Genomic DNA, 24,595 nt, shown 5'->3' with positions numbered 1-24,595 from the left:
GATTGCATGAAAAGAAATTTAGCTATTGGTAGTAATAATATTCTTCGATTTCCTTTAAGCCTTCCTAGAAGGAACAGTGTTTCTACCATGTTTGTAAATTATAACGTATTCACTTTTGAGGCATTAATGAGATAGTATGTGTTTTCAATGATGTTTCTGTACATTTGTACATATAAGATGTCTATGATGTTTTATGTTTAAAATACTTTCATTTAATATTTATATTTTGATTTAGATGCATGAACCGTGTAGTCTGAAATAAATTCTTCTTCCGACAAAGCTGAAGAAGTTCGTTTAAATAACTTGGTGAATCATAATAAATGATTACGTGAAACGTACAGTTATATATAATATCATTACAAAATGTTTAACAGAGATTACAAAAAGCGGAAGGAAAACAAAACAATCTAAGGAAGTGTTGATATTTTTCAAGGGCCTTTTTCATTAATGGATTATATTTATTAACATTGGTCCATAAAATATAAATATAAGGTGTATATATATATATATATATATATATATATATATATATATATATATATATATATATATAGTCGCCATCCATCATGAAATAAGAACACAAACGATAGTGATATTCATCTCCTATGTCTTGCGCTTGATAGAGTGTGCAAGAATGTTTTGTTATGTATATTTAATTTGCACTGTTTGCTAGATTTTCTTTCTAATTCCGTATATGCTATGCGTTATATAAAATTGTATTTTGTAGCTGATATTGTCCAAAATCAAGTTCATTGTCTAACACGAACAGAATCATTGATTATTTAAATGCGTAAAGAACCAATACAGAGCTAATATTTTCACTGTATGGTTTAATAATAGGATATTATTAATAGATGTAAACATATTTGTCTTGGGTTGAGTCAAGAACATCGTGTTTACCATGTTCTTTATTATAATTTAGTAACATAATCTTCTAGAATGGAATTTTTCATCAGCAATAGGTTTTATTATATATAGAACATGCTAAATGTGACCTAGGTGAAGTAAAGGGTTATAATCTTGTTTACTGGGAAAATTATTAATTCCTGCGATAACATCTGGGCATGAATCATTGGTATTGTTGTATTTAGATTTTGATCTGGGTGCAATTATTTAATTCAGTCTCTTCTTCTCATGAAATACAAAGTACTCTATAATGTTCTTGGAAGGACACATTAACGTGGAATTACTATAAATTCAAACAAGGAAATCTTGAATTGTATTGTTGTGAGTAATCTAGAGACTGTTGGGGCATTATCACTATTCAGGCCATTAGTACATTGGTACATTCGGCCACTGCAAGCACATCATCACCTTCGGCGCTGGAAATTATTTAGAATACCACTAAGGTTTATCCATAACGATGATTCACTAGGACAAGTGTTTGAAATTCTAGGATTATTGGGGATTTATTTCCTCATACCTTTAGTTCCTTTTCGATTCGCACTTTGTGTTCTATCGAAATAAATTATTTCTATAATTTTACAAAGCTTATTGCTTCTCACTTTTTTATTTTATATTTTAAGATCATAGATAAATAATAGAAATTGGGCGCTCGTGTACGGTGTAACAACTTCTGTATAATATTTCAGAAAACTTAGTTTTGGAAAATGAAATTCGCACTGTTTCGGATTTTCGAAGCCCCATGTATTGTGTTGTACATATTTGAGAAATAAATATTGAAACTATCAATCATTCACAATGTCATCTAAAGTGGAGAACTTTATTTTAAATCCTACCCAGGAAAGGTTAGAGTCCTTAAAAAGGACGGATTTCTCCAGCTTGTTACATAATATGATCTCTCTGCGGCGAGGGCTTGTTTAAAAAACACAAGAAAGGATAACTATTTTGGTCCAACATTTGGTGGAAAAGAATTTATGGGATAAAAGAGCTTTAGGTTTGATCAGTATGTCTGTTCCAGGCTATGACCTAAAAGTATTGGAAATGAAATTAAAACACAGTATGGAATTAGATATAAGTAACGCCAGTTTCATGTACAAGTCATTAAAATGCAAGTAGAGAAAGAAGAAAGAGAAAAACAAATACAACTGCAGTTGCAGAGAGAGAGCCAAAGTAAATGCAAAGTGTAAAATGAGAGAGAGAGAGAGAGAGAGAGTAGGAAAGAGAAAAGGAAGAAATCGAATTTAAATTTAGTTTAAAGAATTAGAGTTGGCAAGAAGAAAAGCTCTACACATTTTGCACAGATATTAAGGTTTTGATGTTATCAGAAATATCACGTTAGTACCCTCCGTCAAGAAAAAGACGTCAATATTTTTTGCAGTTTGATAAAATTGCAGACATGCTGAGATAGCCCAGAGTGCAACGCATTTTATTAATACAATTCGAGGTTATTGGCTAAGCTTGTGATATTTATGTTTCACTTGTCACTACAGCAAAAGTGCTGATTATGATGTGCAGATACTTTATATGAATGTATGACACGTGTTACTCTTCCAAAATTTCGTTAATTTCACATCATCTTTACTCAGTGTGGTTGTTGTTCTTTCCATTTTATTTTTTATGAAGAGAAAAAAGTAATATAGGTTTATCATTGTAAAATAATGAGCTTAGTACAGATTAATTTATGTTCCAGTTATCGTAATTTATATAATGTTTTTCCAGCAATGTTGAGATACTAAGCATTCGGTCTTGAGACAATATTAAAAGAAGAACTATGATAGACCCTTAGATGTACCGGAACGAGAAAATAATCGCAGCGGAACAACCTCGACATGAAATCTTCAAGTGAACTGTACTACAAGTAAAATACAGGCACACGCGTGAAGTTGCAGATGTTTTTTTTTTTGTTGTGGAATCAGCATCACGATCACTGTTGGTCTTGGTGTTGCTGGAATTCTGGCAACAGCAGCTATCATAAGCACACATATCGGATTTGTTGTTGGATGTACTGGTAAAATAATCTTGCTACGGTTCATTTACGATGATGTGTCTGTTTGGAACATCCTTCGGCGGCACAAAGCAGTCAAAGTACGATTAGTAAACTACTTGATGGATCTCGAAAATACACTAATTATCATAGCGAAGTTTGAGACCATGTAGGGGAAAATGGAAAACCACCGAATCTTCGTGCACAGACGGGAACCAAAGCGTTAGTGATCCAAAAGAGGTGATTGACTTACTGACATTATATACTAAGTAAATATGTGTCAGCGTAAACTAATAGGTGCCACACACCTGGGGAGGTTGACGCTCTCAGATTTTGCTGCACAAAATCATTCCCGTCTTCGAAGGGTTTCCATGGCTGCAAAATATACAAAGCCTGAATTGCCTATATATGCAGTAACAGCGCTGTTCTCGATGTCGCCGCGTATTTTCCAAAGAACTAGTAACTGTGCTTTCAAAAACATTAGGAATAATGTGCCAAAGAATTAGTATTTGGCTTCATCATTACGTTAGTCAATTTTGCCTTACAAAGTTTCTAACGCTAGGGTTAGAATTTTTTTTTACTATCTAAAGTTTAATCTTACAGCATAGAATTCCTGTTTGTGACGCGTGGTTAAATGATTGTAAAGTCGTGAGGTATAGAAGTCGTTGTCCTAAATTAGTAAAACACCCATTGTAATACTACAGGTTCACAGGTTTCACAGAGTTTGTCTATTTCTTCTATTTAGGGGAGAAATGTGAGTTTGTCTGCACTCTAAATAAAATGCCGTATTGATTATAATATCGAAAAGTTCAATGAGGAAACAAAATTAACAAATATATTTATAATGCCTTCTGAAAAGATAAGCATTCAACAGTTAATAGATCACCCTGCGTTTCATGTTAAAGAAGAGATATGAATAAAAAATTCGTTTCCTATAGGTTCTCAATCATCTTTAATTTAAAAAGGTAATATCTCTACCACTCTCTATTTCCATTCTCCTCTGACCGCCTATGCAATAACAAAACTAACATCACATCGCATTACCATCCTCATAACACTTACGTTCTTACTATATATATATATATATATATATAGAGAGAGAGAGAGAGAGAGAGAGAGAGAGAGAGAGAGAATGTTCACAGATATCATTATTAAACGTTTTCAAGATTTTCATTTCTAAGATGAGTGATCAGGCATATTCTAAATATTCTTCCTACTTGTCTTCTTAATTCGTCATAACACATATGTCGTTTTGTGCTTGATTAGAATGTAATGCATGACAGGAGTGTACTGCTTGACTGGAAGGTAATGCTTGACTGGAAGGTAATGCTAGATTAGAACGTAATGCATGACTGTAATGTACTGCTTGACTGCATTGTAATGCTTGACTGGAAGGTAATGCTTGACTAGAATGTAATGCTTGACTGGAACGTGATGCTTGGCTGGAATGTAATGCATGACTGGAAGGTAATGCTTGACTGCAATGTAATGCATGACTGGAATGTACTGTTAGACTGCAATGTAATGCATGACTGGAATGCTTGACTGCAATGTAATGCATGACTGGAATGTAAAGCTTGACTGGAATGTAATGCTGGACTAGAATGTAATGCTTGACTGGAACGTAATTCTTTACTAGAATGGAATGCATGACTGGAACGTAATGCTTGCCTGGAATGCAATGCTTGACTGGAACGTAATTCTTGACTAGAATGTAATGCTTGACTGGTACGTAATGCTCGACTGGAAATAATGCTTGACTGCAGTGTAATGCTGGACTAAAATGTAATTCTGGATTAGAATGTAATACTTGACTAGAATGGAATGCTTCACTGGAATGTAATGCTTGACTGGAATATAATGCATCACTGGAATGTAAAGCTGGACTAGAATTTAATGCTGAGCAAAATTTAATGCTTGACTGGAAGGTAATGCTTGACTGGAATATAATGCTGGACTAAAATTTAAGGCTTGAATAGAACGTAATGCATGACTGGAACGCAATTCTTGACTGGAATTTAATGCATCACTGGAATGTAAAGCTGAACTAGAATTTAATGCTGAGCAAAATTTAATGCTTGACTGGAGTGTAATGCTTGACTGGAGTGTAATGCTTCACTGGAATGTAAAGCTGGACTAGAATTTAATGCTGAGCAAAACTTAATGCTTGACTGGAAGGTAATGCTTGACTGGAATAGAATGCTTGACTGGAAGGTAATGCCTGACTGGAATGGAATGCTTGACTGGAATGTAATGCTTGAATGGAATGGAATGCTTGACTGGAATGTACTGTTTGAATTGAATGTAATGCATGACTGGAATGGAATGCTTGACTGGAATGGAATTCTTCACTGGAATGTACTGCTTGATTGAAATGTAATGCTTGAATGGAATGGAATGCTTGACTGGAATGTAATGCTTGAATGGAAAGTAATGCTTGACTGGAATGGAATGGTTGACTGGAATGTAATGCTTCACTGGAATGTAATGTAATACAGGACTAGAATGCTAAGCTGGATTAAAATTTAATGCTAGACTAGAATGGAATGCTTGACTGAAATGTAATGCTTGACTGAAATGTAATGCTTGAATAGAATGGAATGCTTGAATGGAATGGAATGCTTGACTGGAAGGTAATGCTTGACTGGAATGGAATGCTTGACTGGAATGTAATGCTTGAATGGATTTGAATGCTTGACTAGAATGTAATGCTTGAATGGAATGGAATGCTTGACTGGAATGGAATGCTTGACTGGAATGTAATGCTTGACTGGAATGTAATGTAATACAGGACTAGAATGCTAAGCTGGATTAAAATTTAATGCCAGACTAGGATGGAATGCTTGACTGGAATGGAATGCTTGACAGGAATGTAATGCTTGAATGGAATGGAATGCTTGAATGGAATGTACTGCTTGAACGGAATGTAATGCATGACTGGAAGGTAATGCTTGACTGGAATGGAATGCTTGAATGGAATGGAATGCTTGACTGGAATGGAACGCTTGACTGGAATGTAATGCTTCACTGGAATGTAATGTAATACAGGACTAGAATGCTAAGCTGGATTAAAATTTAATGCTAGACTAGAATGGAATGCTTGACTGGAATGTAATGCTTGAATGGAATGGAATGCTTGACTGGAATGTACTGCTTGAAAGGAATGTAATGCATGACTGGAACGTAATGCATGACTGGAACATAGCTCTTAACTGGAAGGTAATGCGTGACTGGAAGGTAATGCTTGAATGAAATGTAAAAGATAATATGAAAAAAGTATATGACTGTTCAAATGCCTTTTAACTTTTTATTGTCTAGAAACTTTGCGACAGGTCGAAAGTCCATTGCAGTGGTTTTAACTCTATCCGCGTGAGCGTGAAATGTAAGTATAGTTCGGTATGACAAAGTAATAACTGAAAATGTTTGTAGCCACATCATAGTCAGAGTAGTAGCTGCTTTTATTTGTTGAATACATTGTTTGATTGTTGTGTCTATGTATGCATTTAACGGTATTGTCGGATATACATCATGTTCTTCACGTGTTGGCAATGTAGAATTTTACAGTGAGAATGTATTAGCTTGATTTATCCACTATTATCAAGAGAGCTATCCTAATGGTTTTCTGTTAACATTTTGTGTTCAAGATCTATGACTTCGATCACAAACTAATGCAAGGAATCATTCAAATCCAGATTACATGCAGTCTTCATATCCAAACTGTTGGTCATTCCCTTCAAAAATGAATCATTAAATAAAAATGTATATATTACAAATAAACATTTGTCAAAATGTTTAGTAATACACGTACTGATTTAAAATTTAATATTCTTTTAGAAACTTTGCAAAACAAGTACCAATATGTTATCATATATTGCAAAATAAAAATCCTTCGAGTGTTATATCACCAGTCTGAAACAGGAACCGGCTGAAAATGTGATTCCAGTCATTTTAAGTGTTGACTGATATAGATTTATGAGACAATATGAAATAAATTCAGTTCTGTACAAAACTATGTTGTTCAACTATCAGAGTAATCTTACTAAATGACCAACAGAAAACCGCCTTTCAAAACTCTTATTAAATCACCAATGGAAAACCGCCTTTCAAAACTCTTATTAAATCATCAATGGAAAACCGCCTCTCAATGAAAATTACAGATCCATGGTATCATGAAAACTTCAAGACATTACTGGAAGTTAAAGCACAACATTTTCCATTGTTCATTGCCAAATTTAGGAAACGAATTATGTTTTCTTTTTCGAATGTCATCAAGTATCTTCTATCCCCACCCGGCCTTTGAAAACGAAAAGCATAAAGGATTTAAAAAAAATGCACAAAACTTAGTCATTACCAATTTATACTTTCTAACCATATTGTCGAAAGGGGGGTGTGTGTGTCCCCAAAACTGTAAACGTATTGGCGTTAATAATCAAACGAGAAAAAAGCTCTCGTTGTAAACAAGAAGACAGATTCCTTGCTCACTGTCCTTTCCTAGTTTTTGGAATAGCCCACTCCAGTAAAAATTTTGCCGTCTACATCCAATATTTGCATGTCTAGTTTTCATATATAAAAATGTAAAAAAAAAAAAAAAGGAGGACCTTTTGTATACATGTATTTAAAAAGATTAACTCCAATATTTACAGTACTATTGGGATTATCCCAGACGGCGAACCATATCACACCCATTGCCTGCAAACAAACTTGCCCACGCAAATATGATGACCGTGTTACTAAAGAAACTCCCGTTTGAGTCTAAACGTCATGAACTTGACAAAGCTGGAAACACACCCTCTCCCGGCGACAACCAGGTTAGAAATCATAAAGTGATGGATGTAATGACTGTTTCGTGCAATTTTACATCCAAGTTTTGTTCATTTTAATATTCAAGATGCTTTTTGTTTTTAAAATCGGTAGAAAAGTAAAAACAAACAGTTGAATATTTTAATTTAAATACATTCGAGTGACTATTTAACCAAACTGGTGGTTATGTCAATATTAAAGTAAAGTACAAAACTCTACAATGTTTCCTTATTGTAGTGTGTTTCTTTTTGCAGTTTTAATGTAGAACGATGATATGCCGTATTCAATGAAAATGTATAAAACACTACTGGTGATAACAGAGCATAATGATGATGGAATGGACTATTATTAATTAGATGTTTAAACATTTCAACAATTATCTTCTAATTTTCCAGGTTTCTTATTCCTGTTGTTTGCTACCTCAATATTTGTACTTATTGGCTTCACCGTTTACTCTGATGGACAGTACGCAGCTATCAACATGGGGCCTGGTCATTTTCTTTGCTATACTGGCGAAGGTCGGTTGGGGAACCAGATGTTTCGGTTTGCTTCCCTTATAGGCATAGCTACACAGAACAACTTCACTCTCATTATTAGTAAAAGTGACCCTCTGTATCAAATCTTCGATCTAAAAAATGTACTCGTACTAAAAACTCGAGAAGTCTGTGACAAGTTTAAATTGGTACAAGAGGCGTCTTGTTGTTGCAAGTTTGACAAAGATTTAATGGCGCTGCCAAATAATCACAGCTACACGGTGGGCTACTATCTTCAGTCCTGGAAGTACTTTAGTCATGTACAACAAGAAATTCGCAAACAGTTTCAGTTTAAAAACAGTATAAGAGAAAAGGCGAGCATCATCGTCAAAAACGCACGATCAAGTTTTGTACTGAAATCTGCAACACTGATAGGTGTCCATATTAGAAGGGGAGACCTGGTGAAGGAGAACATGTATAACAAGTCCGGTATAGTTCCTGCCCCTAAGGAATATGTATATAAGGCCATGGATTACATGAAAGATAAATTCCACGAGTCGATATTTCTTGTGGTTTCAGATGATATGAAATGGTCGCAGAAAACACTTCGTACAAGAACTAAGGACAACATCTATTTTGTGGACGATGGCAATGCACCTGAAGTGGACATGGCAACTCTAGCATCATGTGATCACGTAATTATCACGGTTGGAACGTTCGGATGGTGGGCGGGGTTTCTAGCGAGGGGTATAACTGTGTATTATCCTCATCCTGCACAAAACGGATCTCGAGGAGAGTGGTGGTATAATTACGATGACCTCTTTCCACCAGACTGGATCGGACTCAATGTTTGACCTGCCGGTGTAAATAACAATCTCGTTGAAGAACACTCTTAAATTATTATTATAAAATCCAAAGTTTATATATAATATGATTAAAATCTGTCACTGAAATCCCAAAGAAATTATATTTTGGAAGCAATTAAAAGAAGACAAAATTCAAACAAGAATTAAACATACCCTTACGCAAGTGACTTTGAATATATCATAATATTCTTACGCACCCTGAATAAGTGTACTGCTACTCTATAATCTTCTGGTAGGCTTTTTTACCAAGTGAGCTTCCAAACATTGGAAAAACGTCACACAGTCACGCGTGATAAACTGATTAAGATTTTTACCGAGAAGGTACTATGACGACTCTATAGTCTTAAACTCAGTAATAATTAGAGTGACAACAAAGTTTTGTAAAATTCAACAAATAATTTATGTCCTTAGAATACAAAGTGAAAATTTGAAATGAGCTTACAGTATCGTGAATCAAATCCACCAAAGTTCATATATAATTGCGATATTGGGACGACGGCCGTAATATGAAACCTAATAGATTTGTTATGGTTGACATGATTTATCATTAGTATTGATAATTAAAAATAATTTTAAGTACATTTTGAGAAATTTTTATGACGAACAAGAAAGTCCATAACATAGTTAACTAATGTGAAATGAAAAATGTTACGAAAATGATGCTTGAACTCTACAAACAAATTTGGTCAACTAAGGAAAGAAACTAACTGGGTACTTAATGGATGTTTCTTGAGAGAGAGAGAGAGAGGGGTGTAATGCTAAGTGCAACTGTTGCGCGAACTGTCTCTTATTGTGATTTAAAAGATTTTTCTAAACTTAAGCACAGGTCAGTACAATTATGTTTAAAGAAATTTTCCATAAAAGGTGTTTAAGCTATTTTAATTTAGAACTAAACTTTTATATGAAATGAAATACTTCCGTTAAAATTGTTTAAGCTCTTTTAACTCAAGACTTAAATTAAACTGCTGCAATTGTTTGTGAAATAAAATTGACAGCACGATATATTTAAAGTGAAAAGAAGAATCTGTGATAGCATTTCAAGATCATTCAATAAGAAACGACCGCTCCGGTGGCCTGTAGTTAGATCGTCCGTCTCGGATGCTGGAGGTCGTGAGTTCAAACCCCGACCGAGTCATGCCAGGGACTTATAAAAATGTTACTAACAGCTGCCTCACTAGGCGATCAGCAATAAGATGTTAGTGTTAGGAATGCTCAGTCCGGTGTCAGGATAATGTAACTGGGTGGGACATTATGCTACATTAAAAATCCAACACCCACACACCCGCACACACAGAGAGAAACAAATTTGTACCCTTGATACACGCTAGTTAATAGTTCTAACAATGTATCTAATTTTGTCACAAGATTCAGCGATAATAATACATCGCTGTCTTTATGTTTGGAAACACTGTTGGACAAAGAATGATAATAATAACAATAATAATAATATCTAGTATATTCAGTTTTTAATAAACCAAGTGCATACATTTTGTTTATACAAAATTAGTTGCCCCACATATTATCATATTACGATGATCCATTAGGAACATTAATCACCACCTAATTCTTTTGCTTCCTGACACTATCTAATACCATTTACAAATCTATCTTTCATCGACAAACATCTGTAGAGCATTGATTAATCAAAACTAGTTATCACTATAAGAAATACAATCTTCTCTGAAAAAAGAATAATTATTAATTTCCTTTTTATTCATTTATTAATTTTATGTTGTTCATAATTATCATGTTTACTTCTTGAGTCCATCCCAAAACCGTGGTGAACAGAATACAAATTATTAACACTAATATTAATAAGGTCAATGTTTCCTGTTGTTCATGAAATAACTATTTCTTTTCTTCTGTAAACTGTTGTTTCATGTTATAATGTTATACTCCTTTGACTAAAATATGTTTGGTAATCCTTCTAATTATTACCTTACCACTGATGAATTGAAATATGTTTGGTAATCCTTCTAATCATTACTTTACCACTGATGAATTGAAATATGTTTGGTAATCCTTCTAATCCTTATTTTACCACTGATGAATTGAAATATATTTGGTAACCCTTCTAATCATTACTTTACCACTGATGAATTGAAATATTCTTTGTAATCCTTCTAATCTTTATTGTACCTCTGATGCATTGAAATATGTTTGGTAATCCTTCTAATTATTATTTTACCTCTGATGAATTGAAATATGTTTGGTAATCCTTCTAATTATTATTTTACCTCTGATGAATTGAAATATGTTTGGTAATCCTTCTAATTATTATTTTACCTCTGATGAATTGAAATATGTTTGGTAATCCTTCTAATTATTATTTTACCTCTGATTAATTGCAATATGTTTGGTAATCCTTCTAATTATTATTTTACCTCTGATGAATTGAATTATGTTTGGTAATCCTTCTAATGCTTATTTTACCTCTGATGAATTGAAATATGTTTGGTAATCCTTCTATCATTACTTTATCACTGATGAATTGCAATATGTTTGGTAATCCTTCTAATCATTACTTTATCACTGATGAATTGCAATATGTTTGGTAATCCTTCTATCATTACTTTACCACTGATGAATTGCAATATGTTTGGTAATCCTCCTATTATTACCTTATCACTGATGAATTGAAAAATGTTTGGTAATCCTTCTAATTATTACCACTGATGAATTGAAATATGTTTGGTAATTCTTCTAGTCATTATTTTACCACTGATGAATTGAAATATGTTTGTTAATCCTTTCTAATCCTTATTTTACCACTGATGAATTGAAATATGTTTGGAAATCGTTCTAATTATTATCATACCTTTGAACTGAAATGTGACTGGTAATCCTTCTAATCCTTATTGAAATATGTTTGGCAATCCTTCTAATCATTACTTTACCACTGATGAATTGAAATATGGTTGGTGATCCTTCTAATCATTACTTTACCACTGATGAATTGAAATATGGTTGGTGATCCTTCTAATCATTACTTTACCACTGATGAATTGAAATGTGTTTGGTAATCCTTCTAATCCTTATTTTACCACTGATGAATTGCAGTATGTTTGGTAATCCTTCTAATCCTTATTTTACCACTTATGAATTGAAATATGTTTGGCAATACTTCTAATCCCTATTTTACAACTGATGAATTGAAATATGTTTGGCAATCCTTCTAATCATTACTTTACCACTGATGAATTGAAATGTGTTTGGTAATCCTCCTAAACCTTATTTTACAACTGATGAATTGCAGTATGTTTGGCAATCCTTCTAATCCATATTTTACAACTGATGAATTGAAATATGTTTGTCAATCCTTCTAATCCTTATTTTACCACTTATGAATTGAAATATGTTTAATAATCCTTTTAATCCTTATTTTACCACAGATGAATTGAAAAAGAATTAGTAATCCTTCTTGTCATTATTTTACCACTGATGAATTGAAACATGTTTGATAATCCTTCTGATTCTTATTTTACCTCTGATGAATTGAAATGTTTGGTAATCCTTGTAATCATTATTTTACCACTGATGAATTGAAATATGTTTGTTAATCCTTCTAATTATTTTTTTACCACTGATGAATTAAAAATGTTTTGTAATCCTCTTGATTCTTTTTTTTTATACCTCTAATGAATTGAAATGTTTGGTAATCCTTGTAATCATTATTTTACCACTGATGAATTGAAATATGTTTGATGATCCTTTTAATCCTTATTTTACCACTGATTAATTTAAATATGTTTGGTAATCCTTGTAATCATCACCTTACTAATGATAATTTGAAATCTGTTTGGTAATCGTTCTAATCAATACTTTACCTCTGATGAATTGAAATATGTTTGATAATCCTTTTAATTCTTATTTTACCTCTGATGAATTGAAATATATTTGGTAATCCTTCTAATCATTACTTTACCACTGATGAACTGAAGTATGTTTGGTAATCCTTCTAGTCTTTATTTTACCACTGATGAATTGAAATATGTTTCGTATCCCTTCTAATCCTTATTGTACCACTGATGAATTGAAATATGTTTGGTAATCGTTCTAATCCTTATTTTACCACTGATGAATTGAAATATGTTTGGTAATTCTTCTAATTATTACTTTACCACTGATGAATTGAAATATGTTTGGTGATCGTTCTAATCTCTATTTTACCTCTGATGAATTGAAATGTGTTTCGTAATCCTTCTACTCATTATTTTACTACTGATGAACTGAAATATGTTTGGTAATCATTCTAATTATTATTTTACCTCTGATGAATAGAAATATGTTTGGCAATCCTTCTAATCCTTATTTTACCACTGATGAATTGAAATATGTTTGTTAATCCTTCTAATCCATATTTTACCGCTGATTAATTGATATATGTTTGGTAATCCTTCTAGTCTTTATTTTACCACTGATGAATTGAAATATGTTTGGTAATCGTTCTAATCCTTATTTTACCACTGATTAATTGAAATATGTTTGGTAATCCTTCTAGTCTTTATTTTACCACTGGTGAATTGAAGTATGTTTCCTGATCAGCCATTGTCAGTTTTACATTGTTTCAAAACGTCTTTAAAACTTCTTGATGAATCAACCATGATACTTATTAATGCTTTATTAGCATCATCATAAAAAACAACATATGCTGATGTTTTCATAAATATCATTACTGTACGTTTCGTGTACAGCTGTAACCATTATTTCAAGAGTTTTCGTATAGTTATGAAGACAAGTATTCTCCAGTTCAAAGCCATCGTTTACACCACCTATCACTTTAGCAACGTCCTCTAATGTACTTATAAATCTCAGATACCAATAAGAAAAAAGAAGAATGCAATAGACAATACCGTGTCAGTATCTTTACATCAATTGACTTATAAATTCGTTCCATGTCTTTTTAAAGATGACAGGATAAGTGCCAGTATTTTGAACATTAGAATCCCCTATTTTAAACATTCATTCATCATGCCCTCTTGTATTGACTCTGTTCTTACACATATTAGTAACCTCGAATTCGTTAAGGGTCATACAAACATTGTAATCATTTAGCTGAAAAATATCAATACTATAAACATTTTGTTATATCTCTAAGAATCATTCATCCTAAATTGTTTACAACATAATTGTCAACATTTCTCAATTTAGTCACGTCAAACGAAACAAACTCACTACCATATGCAATCACGACATTATGTTCTAATTAAGTTATTTGCAAAAAAATGTGTCCGAATTGATATTACCCGGTCTCTACGCAATACCATGATGAGTCGAATAAGATGTTTGTGGTGTTTTGTCTTGCTTAGGGGCAGTTATATAATTCTTTAACGTGACACAGTGCACAATGCTCGCTATTTATTGCTCACAAATTTAAATGAACTTATATTGTCTATAGACACCAGCACTCATTATAACTACAATTAATAAATCTCCATAAATCATCTTTTGTACCAGCAGGCTGATTTCAGGATGAGTAGAAGAATAAAAAGAAAATATCAAAATTATTTAAATTATGTGCAAAGAAACCTTGTTTCTAATTTTTCATTTAGGCAAATTATCATATTTTTCTCTTTTATCAAATAAAATCAAATAACCGAAACAACAAAAAATGAATAAAATACTTTTAATTAAAAAGCATTAGGAAACTTCTGCTGTGGCTATGCTAATATGACTTTGTCTCACACTGTTTAAACCTATGCTATTAATATACTCTCTCCAAGATGAAAATAATATGTAAATGTTTCTTTACTTTTTTCAACCGTTACTACTGAAAAGTAAAATATATTGTACTCTTTAATATAATATATTTCAAATTATTTTATTCTTTAATATTTAAATTTAGTTACGGTCGCTTCTGGTTTACTTCTTTTATGCAGTTAGCATGAAGTATTTATCTTAATTACGTATACTCCAGTATAAAATTTAATATAATATTTTATGAATCATTCCATTCGAATGACATTAAATAGTGATTCAGGAAAAGAGGAAGAAGCTAGCCAAAGCCATGAGTAACGATCAGTGCTTATGGTGTTGTGTAACCTGATAATAATTCATCAAAACAATTATATTCTTGTTATACACATTTTTAATAACTAGCAAAAGAATACGTTGTATTGCCTATTTCATTTGTGCTTAATACAACATCAATAACAGTTGCATTTCGTAAATCATAAAGTAATAGACAACCAGACGTTATCTAAGTTGCTAAGTTTGTTTTGATCATCCAATATTCGAAAACAATTCTTCACGTTTAGAATTTATTTTGATTCTCCTTGTTGATGTTTCTTTGTTAAATTCAGATAAAAATTTATGTTTGTTTCACTTTTTGATTTAACTGCATAATTATTTTCGTTTAAGGCCAAATACTTTTTAAAAATCTAATTGAGTAATAATTGCATCTGTTTCTGTTGTTAAACGTTTATTCCATATCACTGAAATCTTTCTCTAATCCTTTTGCCATTTTTAGCCAATTTGTTTCTATTTACTTGTTCAGCTCCAATATTATTATCAAGTATCTATTCTTTGGTATCTGATTTTTTACTTTTCTATTCAGTGGTAAAATCGAGTTTGAAGGTTCATAATTTATACATTTTATTCTATCTTTTAAATCAGCATGCTTCTGATCATAATTTCACTCGCACTTGTTTTTTATATTGACGTCATTTTATTGACGTCATTTCAGCTACAACACTTCTTTTTTGCAACCGTGATAATGACAGTAGCAGTGATAATATTTTCCACTTTTGCTACAGCGCTTTTAAAAGCATGTCCTGAGGTTTAAATCGCTATGTTGGGTTTCTTCCTATAATTACCTGTTCTAACAGTTTATCTAAATTAGTAAAACTTTAATAGACTCCTTTATTATTTCAATATCACTTTTTAATGCGTTTATATTTTTGTGTTTATTCTTTGTTCAATACGTTATTAATATTGTCGTATATTAGGTATCACAGAACATGTTCGCATACTGTCAACTCTTTCTCTTAAAATCTTTAATATTCGTATAGAATTAGATAAAATAGTAAATCTCTGCTTAAAGTGTCTTGTGCATCTAATATATTTTTCTTGTCAACAATTTTATTTTTGTCACTCTTCAGTTTTAGCATATTTTTCTTTTTTAGTGTCATCTACAGGTGTTAATTTATTATCAACTTGTGCACTTCGTTTTTTATGCATTTCAAATTACTATCATTGCAAAGTCTTTAAGTATTTGAATAACACGCTCTTGATATGATTAGCTGCATGAATTAATTAATTTTACAGGACTACCTATATTTGTAACACGATTGTTGTTGAAGCTTAGGTTGCTGTTTATTAAAGACTCTTTAACCTTCACTGGCTCACCCATCTCTCTTCTCTGATAACAAAATTGCAAGGATTTCTTTTAGTGATATTTCCAAAGTCGCTGCTATTGCAAGAACTTGTTGGCTTTGCTAACTGTTATTTACAAAGCGTAAATTAGCAAATTAATTTGCACGAGCTATGCGAAACAAATATATTACGGTCATGCTGTGGAAATCTATTGTTTTCCCGTCTTTATCTTTAATGTTGCTCTTGAATCATTTTTAAGGTAGCATTTTCTAATTGCAATTAATTTCCATTAACACTGCGTAAATTAATATCAGCGTGAAATACATTTTTGACCATTAAAGATTTTGATAATGCAGAGTGAATACATTGAATAAGAGCTTTTAATACAGTAATTGCTGGAATGCACGTTCTTCACTTGGGAGATACAACATCCACTACTAAAAGATATTCATAAATTGGTGTCATTAAGATTTGTTGCAACAAATTAAAATTCTGTAATGCTTTTGTTTATTCGCTTGGAAATGGGTTTGAATAAACTGATGGATTTGATGTGACGGGGACACAAATGCACAAGCTAATAGAGTACCTTATTAACTGTGTTACCTCCCTTATACAACAAAAACCGTTAGGCAACGTAGTTTTACACTAAAGCTAAAGTACAATATTTTTCTTGTCTATGTTGCATTAAATTCATGTATCATTAATCTGATCATTGGTATTTAGTTGATCAACGCAGTCAAAGTTGCAACAGTTCTAAAAGTCAAAGTCAAATCTTTTTAATTTTAGATCCATGATATATATATAATAAAGTATTCAAACGGATCAGAAACTCCTATATACGTCTATTCTGTGATAAATATACAAAAATATATATGTTGTAGTATTCACGCTTTCGAAAATATATTCCACTAATAATAATTGATCGAAATGAATATTCTGTTCTTGCCATGTCTGCATAATCCTGATCTGGTTGCTGGCCATCCTCCAGAATCCCGTGGCTTGTGGGATGAAGTAGACTTGTACAGCAATACTCTGCTCTTTGATCTTCGTTGAGGCACAGCTTCATTAATCCGTTCTGACGTTCTGTCCTTCTGACATGGAAGCTATTTCCCTTTAAAATTAGATAATGGAAACTAGATTACTGTTCTGTATAACTCCATGGAATAAACTGACATTCTATCAGTCGTCCCCTTCAGGGTTTAGCCACATCGTATTACAAACAGGACTAAATAGCTATCATGGATTCAGTACACACAAATTGCTAACATTGATTCCATACGTAAATTTTGCATACCACACTGTAACTTGTTTTGACCCCGTTTCATTACATAATATAGGAATTTAATGTATTCCCCTAATACATCCAGCCACAATTATTAATTGAGAGAAGAACCTTGTGCTGTCGAGAATCGCTCGCTTCCCACATAGCAGGATCGTTGCTTTATATTTTGGTCCTGTATCTGTCAAAGACTTCCACACTCGTCCCTTGGAGAACTTTTATAAAGAAATACTTTCTAGTTTCCTCGGAGTCGAGACTTCTTGACTTCCGCAGAAAACGTACACTTACTAATTTTGCGGTGTACGACATTTATAAAACAAAATCTTTGCATGGAAACACATTCGCAGCCGTTTTTTTTTATCCAATCAGAATTTTAGGATTATTTAACCGCCATAATTAACACAGGGTTTGGAAAATTTGCCCTTCCTCAGCGTTCTCTAATAACCGATCTCTACAAAGTGTCAACTTAGGATAAATATGTCATCAAATACAAACTCATTTTCTGCAATATTTCAACCCATGGCATTTTTCTATACTTGAAATCAATTCGTCTCCTCTTGACCAGTTCGCTGACAAAGTTATCCAACGGAACCTAATTAAGAATAAATCAATCATCCAACAGACACATTAGTGTACCGTACCGTTACACATGCCACGGATTTAATTCCGTGCCTAATTACATACATACAATGACACCTGAACAGTAAGGACATCTGCAGAATTCATATTGTTACATCTGCATACTGGGGGAAACACGTTTAGGATTTATATGGGAATGCCATATCTCTCGCAAATGAAAATCTTCTAATCTTCCAAAGATGACTTTAAAATGTCTTAAAACATGGAAATTTGAAATAGTTTCCGTAAATTGTTACTAACACGAATATAGTACAAAAAAGATTACTTCTGAAAAAAGAAGTCTGAAATTGTTTGTATTTTTAATAAATATAGTAGGAAAAACTATCGACCAAAGACAGTTGAGTTTGAAGAAAATCAGCATTCACACTGAAAAACAGGGCAACCTCTTTAAAGTTAAACGACTTTTGAAAATTACTTTCTATCCCAATAAAACCGTCGCAAAAGAGACTTTCCTTCCGTCGTAAACAAAATTGTATCTGTGACTTTATTTGTTTTATTTTGTTGATTATAATGGCACTTGTAAAGAATATTTGGCTATAGCAAGCCTAAAAAATGGGAGCTAAGCGCCTTTTCCAATGACACACTGATGCAGCCGACTCGGGTTGACCAGAGCGGGTATCGAACTTCGACTCTTGGATTACGAGTGTAACGTTCTTTTTTTAAATCTTTATATAGAAAATGTTTTATACACTATGTAAGTTAAATGTATACAGTCAGTATGTGCATAATATTTTGTGGTGTTATATTACAAAACGCTAATTCTACAATGTGATAAACAATTTCTCTTCTTCCACTCTCATTAACGGATTATCTTGTACAAATTATTTTGTAATCAAAGCCTGATTTTTTGTTTGTTTTTAATGTGGATACGCATATATAATGTATTTTCTAGCCAGATATTGAAATAATCTTTCGATGTCTATTTTTCCCCCAATAACGACATGTCGTTTCGTCTTTAGTAATATCACAATCAAGCAATGCTCAGAATGTAGTTCCAAAAATAACTATTGACTGATGTTGTTTCTTTGTTATATCGTATCATGAGCATTTGTTCAAGCGAGGTGCTATTAAGAACACCAACTCTACAATTTTTATAAAGAATCTCAACTATAAATACCACAATTCTTAAAAGAGCTCGATTCAGGACATTTGAAAAACACGTGAAATAACTCCTGTTTCCAACTGGCACTCTGGACATAAGTCATTATCAATTTTGCCATAGTATTTCAATCTCTCATTTGCAAATATTCGATTGTGCATTATCCTGTAATCCAAGTTTACACAACCTGGGGTCTTGAAAGGCATGTGTACTAATTTCCAGTGGTCAAGCCTTTCCAAACTAATATCTTACTCCAAAAGGAAACATAAGCTGGTTCTCGAAAAATCAAAGTACATAAAAGAATGTAAAATATTTGTGTTGTACATGAACAGAGGTCAAACAATTTGGTATTACCTTTGAGATACGTATTATTTCTCCCATTGGTTGCAGTGGGTTTTGATTCTGTTGCAACAATATTTCTCCAGCCTAACGATATACTTTCTATTATGCAATTTTAGTCTTTTTTATCTTTTCGGTTTTGATCTCAGGATTTGATTCGTATATCATTTCTTGAATAAAGTAATAATCCAGGTGCAAATTCATATGTAATGTCCTGAACACGAACAATTCCTGCCTCTATAAATTCTGCGAAAAACAACGTTTTACCAGCACAGGTAATATTAGGATTTAAAAAGAGATGTTGTTCAAATACATTCCTCACATCAATATTCGCGTCGAAATTATTTCTAAGTTTTTCCCATGCATGAAACATTTCTCTGTAAAATATAGGGAGGGTATTCAATTGTTGCTTAATTAAGGACATGAGAAACAACTCTTTCGCCAACTTCATGTTCAGAACATTAGATAGAAATGAGTATGACGCTCTAACAACTCAGCTAACGAACGCTGCTTCCTCTAATCTATCAACTTTAACAGCATTACATGATTGTGTGGTTTTCATAGTACATGATTGTGTGGCTTTCTTAGTACATGATTGTGTGGTTTTCATAGTACATGATTATGTGGCTTTCTTAGTACATGATTGTGTGGTTTTCTTACTACATGATTGTGTGGTTTTCTTAGCACATGATTGTGTGGTTTTCTTAGCACATGATTGTGTGGTTTTCATAGTACATGATTGTGTGGTTTTCTTAGTACATGATTGTGTGGTTTTCATAGTACATGATTGTGTGGTTTTCTTAGTACATGATTGTGTGGTTTTCATAGTACATGATTGTGTGGCTTTCTTAGTACACGATTGTGTGGTTTTCTTAGTACATGATTGTGTGGTTTTCATAGTACATGATTGTGTGACTTTCTTAGTACATGATTGTGTGGCTTTCTTAGTACATTATTGCGTGGTTTTCACAGTACATGATTGTGTGGTTTTCTTAGTACATGATTGTGTGGTTTTCATAGTACATGATTGTGTGGCTTTCTTAGTACATGATTATGTGGTTTTCTTAGTACATGATTGTGTGGTTTTCATAATACATGATTGTGTGGCTTTCTTAGTACATGATTGTGAGGTTTTCATAGTACATGATTATGTGGCTTTCTTAGTACATGATTGTGTGGTTTTCTTAGTACATGATTATGTGGTTTTCATAGTACATGATTGTGTGGCTTTCTTAGAACATGATTGTTTTGCTTTCTTAGTACATGATTATGTGGTTTTCGTAGTACATGATTGTGAGGCGTTCTTAGTACATGATTGTGAGGCTTTCTTAGTACTTGATTGTGTGGCTTTCTTAGTACATGTGTAGCGTTCTTAGTACATGATTGTTTTGCTTTCTTAGTACATGATTATGTGGCTTTCTTAGTACATGATTTGTGGTTTCCTTAGTATATGATTGTGTGGCTTTCTTAGTACATGATTGTGTGGCTTTCTTAGTACACGATTGTTAGGTTTTCTTAGTACATGATTGTGTGGTTTCCTTAGTACATGATTGTGTGGCTTTCTTAGTGCATGTGTAGCGTTCTTAGTACATGATTGTTTAGCTTTCTTATTATATGATTGTGTGGCTTTCTTATTACATGATTGTGTGGCTTTCTTAGTACATGATTGTGTGGTTTTCTTAGCACATGATTGTGTGGTTTTCTTAGTATATGATTGTGTGGTTTCCTTAGTACATGATTGTTTGGCTTTCTTAGTACATGATTGTGTGGTTTTCTTAGTACATGATTGTGTGGCTTTCTTAGTAAAGAATAATGAAAATATGTCGAAACTGTTTTCATTCGAAAAGAAAATCTGAATCCAAAAAGGGTTACGCACTTTTGAGATGACGAGAAAACATATAAATAGGCTCGGGCCATTTCTGTTCCGGAAACCATTGCTGCAAATAAAATCTTCAATGGAAATTATTCATTCATGGATATTTACATCTGAACATAATGTGACGGAAATTAGTAAATAATTTTCAATAGGCTGAGGTGATGTTAATATTCTAATATTGATTTGTTTACTTTCGCAAGGGAGATATTTGTTTTAGATAGAAATAAAAAATTCAATACAATAAAGTCCATGCATACTAGAATAGTATACAGTTGAGGTATGTATCATTTTTACACACCTGACAAATACTTTCGTTTAATATAGATAGATTGAAATTTTTTATTAGAGTAAATTCTAATTGTTTTATTATTTTCTTTAGCATTAAGGAAACAACAGTAAATATATTGTCCAACACATTATTATTCCCGGACAGGATAAACTCCCATTGTCAATGACAAATTGGCATCACATTACATTAAATTTCTAATGCATTTCATGTGACGTATTCCGATACAATGGCTTCATAAATATATGTTTGTTCTGAGATTGTGTTTCTGTTATGAATTAATAAAAATATTATTTTGTTTCGTACACCATGGAATTGTTTTATCAAGATGCCTTTAAGTTTGACTAAGCGGACTAAGAACAAGGCGAAACGTCTCAAGACAAAATTACATGTTGACTGTGCAACTTGCAATACGGCACATAAACACTATAAAGATGCTCTTTACAAGATATCACAAAACTATCAGAGCCAATCACCTGCTATGGATTCATTTTGCTGTCCCTTCCAAAATAAATTGTATAATTCTCCTATTGTTCCGGAAAATTCGCATAGGTGGTGCTCAATAGTTTCGTATTTTGCATAGAAGTATGTATGTATGTATGTATGTATGTATGTATGTATGTATGTATGTAAAACTGCTTCAACCAGCTGACCATCTGTTGCTTACGGTCTGTGATTTTCTCTCCCGTCAGAGATTTGATGGGGCGACCCCTTTCACTGTAGGGCCTAGAGTCTTCTTGATGCCACTGTACATACTTGGGTGTTTCCAGAATACACTGGATTCCTTCCCACAGTTGTTGCCAGTATTCGTTCGCGCACTGTCTAGAGATGCGTTGGGTGATGCTTCAGGCACTTCTGAGGACAGCAATCGTCCGTTCACTGGGTCATTTTTGTAAGACATGAAGGCTTTTCGTTTGTCCTCGATTATTGGTCTGCGTTGAACCAGGCATGACTGGGCCGTTCCTTCTTGCCAAACGTGGATATGGCTGTGTTATAGATGGCACCTTTCATGACGTTCCACTTGGTACTGGAGAGCCTGGAGGGGAACCGACATCTGTGCAGTGATGATGCGAGGGCGACCTTTAGGTTTTGAACGGAGTAGTGTGTAACTGTAGGCTCACCCTGCTGCTCACGAGGGCGTGGTCGGGGTCGCAGTCTGAACTGTTGTAGATTCTGTGGGAGAGGACGCTGTTCCGGGCAGTGCGCCTGGTGATGACCCAGTCGAGCTGGTGCCAGCGATGAGACTGGGATGTTTCCATGACACTTTGTGTTGTGTGTTACACTTGAAGAAGGTGTTTATAACGCACTGGCCATGGTAGGTGCACATCTTCAGCAGTTTCTGACCGTTTTCTTGTTTTTTTCAGCGCCATGATGACCGAGGCAGGTAGACTAACTGCCTGATAAGGCTAACGAGCTCCATCTGTCCAGGCTGGAGTCAGTGTTTTCCTTCTCTTAAACTGGCTGCCTGCCAAGGCTAACGAGCCTAGTCTGTCCACCCAGTTACACCGCCGGTCACTCGGTCACGTCACACAGCTGGCTCTGTGAAAACAGCGGGCTCCACATGAAGGTGCTGCTGAGGACACAGTAGTGTAGTAGAGGCCATATGCAATTAGCCTCTTGCCCAGCAGAGCCAGACAGTGGTCCCGCGGAGAACACTAAACCTGGACAGGAGAGGCTGTGAGACACGCTTCACTTTCCTTTGGCGAGCGGGACGTCAGGCGCGGACCTCGCACACCACTCCCGTACGTGTCGAGACCTGGTATCACTCTCTTAACGTCAAAAGGTGCTAAAACAAGCGGCTTAACGACTGCGCTATCCCGTAAAAAGACACGAAATATGCCTTTCGGTTGCAAAATTTTAAAGTCAATATTCATGTAAAAATGCGGTAGGTATAATCATGCAGACACGTACTTTCATGATGAAAAGCTTTATTGTACGAACTAACATTTTAATTAACATTTCTGCGTACATTTAAATAAATAGTCGTTAATTATATTACATAAGTATGTATTCACGCCCAGGAACAAGCATGTATTAAAACTGTCAATGCTACACACACTGGCGTTACGTTATAGAACAAAATATACATTAACATAAGTCATATTTGTACAGGAAAGAAAACAAAACCAACTGACAAAAATAACAGAAAAATTAGCCAAAACTTAATAAGTAACGAACGAAGCTAAAATATTTAATTACTTCTTGTCTCGCCTGAATTTTAACAAATGAAAGTACAGTAAATTTTACGAAATTGATGCTATCACATTTTATTTCATTTTCCTTATCGCTACATTGTGTAAGTTAATAATATCAAGGGAAAATTTTTAGACTAACACTCATTTCCATCTCTGAACTCCGTGACAGTGTTTAACAGCAAACTTTAATTTGAGATCTGAATTCTAACCGTGCTTAATAATAAACAAGTGGATAAAAATCTTCCCACGATATAGCCTCGTTAAAATAATAACCGCTCATTTTAACCTCTGAACTCTGTGACAGTGACAATAAACCCTCAGTTTGACCTCTGAACTCTGTGAGTGTTTAACAGTAAACATTCATTTTGACCTCTGAACTCTAACGATGCTTAATAATAATCGAGTAGATAAGAAGTCTTCCCACGAGATAGCTGTAAAATTACACCACAACTGGATAAAACCTACAGACGCAATTTAAAAAAAAAATCAATAGAATCACTACCACATGCAACGGCATTTGCCGCCAACGTTCAGTAGTCTGG

The 24,595-nt window shown here is 33.6% G+C and overlaps 1 protein-coding gene across 14 annotated transcripts in view; it reads left to right on the top strand.

Annotated features, from left to right (window-relative positions):
* The window catches only part of LOC149794985 (galactoside 2-alpha-L-fucosyltransferase SEC1-like), a 108,635-nt gene extending 92,271 nt beyond the window's left edge, over window positions 1–16,364 (top strand). For 11 of the 14 annotated variants that reach the window (XR_016422230.1, XR_016422225.1, XR_016422231.1 and 8 more), the window contains 2 exons: window positions 6,206–6,269; window positions 8,083–16,364. Coding sequence is in view for 4 of the 14 variants with exons in the window: in XM_089964643.1 (XP_089820769.1) it covers window positions 6,206–6,269; window positions 8,083–9,014 (996 nt within the window). In the remaining 10 variants the exon portion in view is untranslated. Of the gene's footprint in view, window positions 1–3,825; window positions 3,853–6,205; window positions 6,270–8,082 lie in introns of all 14 variants that reach the window. The other 3 variants (XR_016422226.1, XR_016422224.1, XR_016422228.1) reach the window with 1 other exon arrangement.
* The last annotated feature ends 8,231 nt before the right edge of the window (window positions 16,365–24,595 follow it).

This window comes from Sinohyriopsis cumingii, chromosome 7 (assembly GCF_028554795.1).
Source record: "Sinohyriopsis cumingii isolate HCF-2022 chromosome 7, ASM2855479v2, whole genome shotgun sequence".
NCBI lineage: Eukaryota > Metazoa > Mollusca > Bivalvia > Unionida > Unionidae > Sinohyriopsis > Sinohyriopsis cumingii.
The sequence above is the reverse complement of the archived record's forward strand: the minus strand, read 5'-3'. Positions and strand labels throughout refer to the sequence as shown.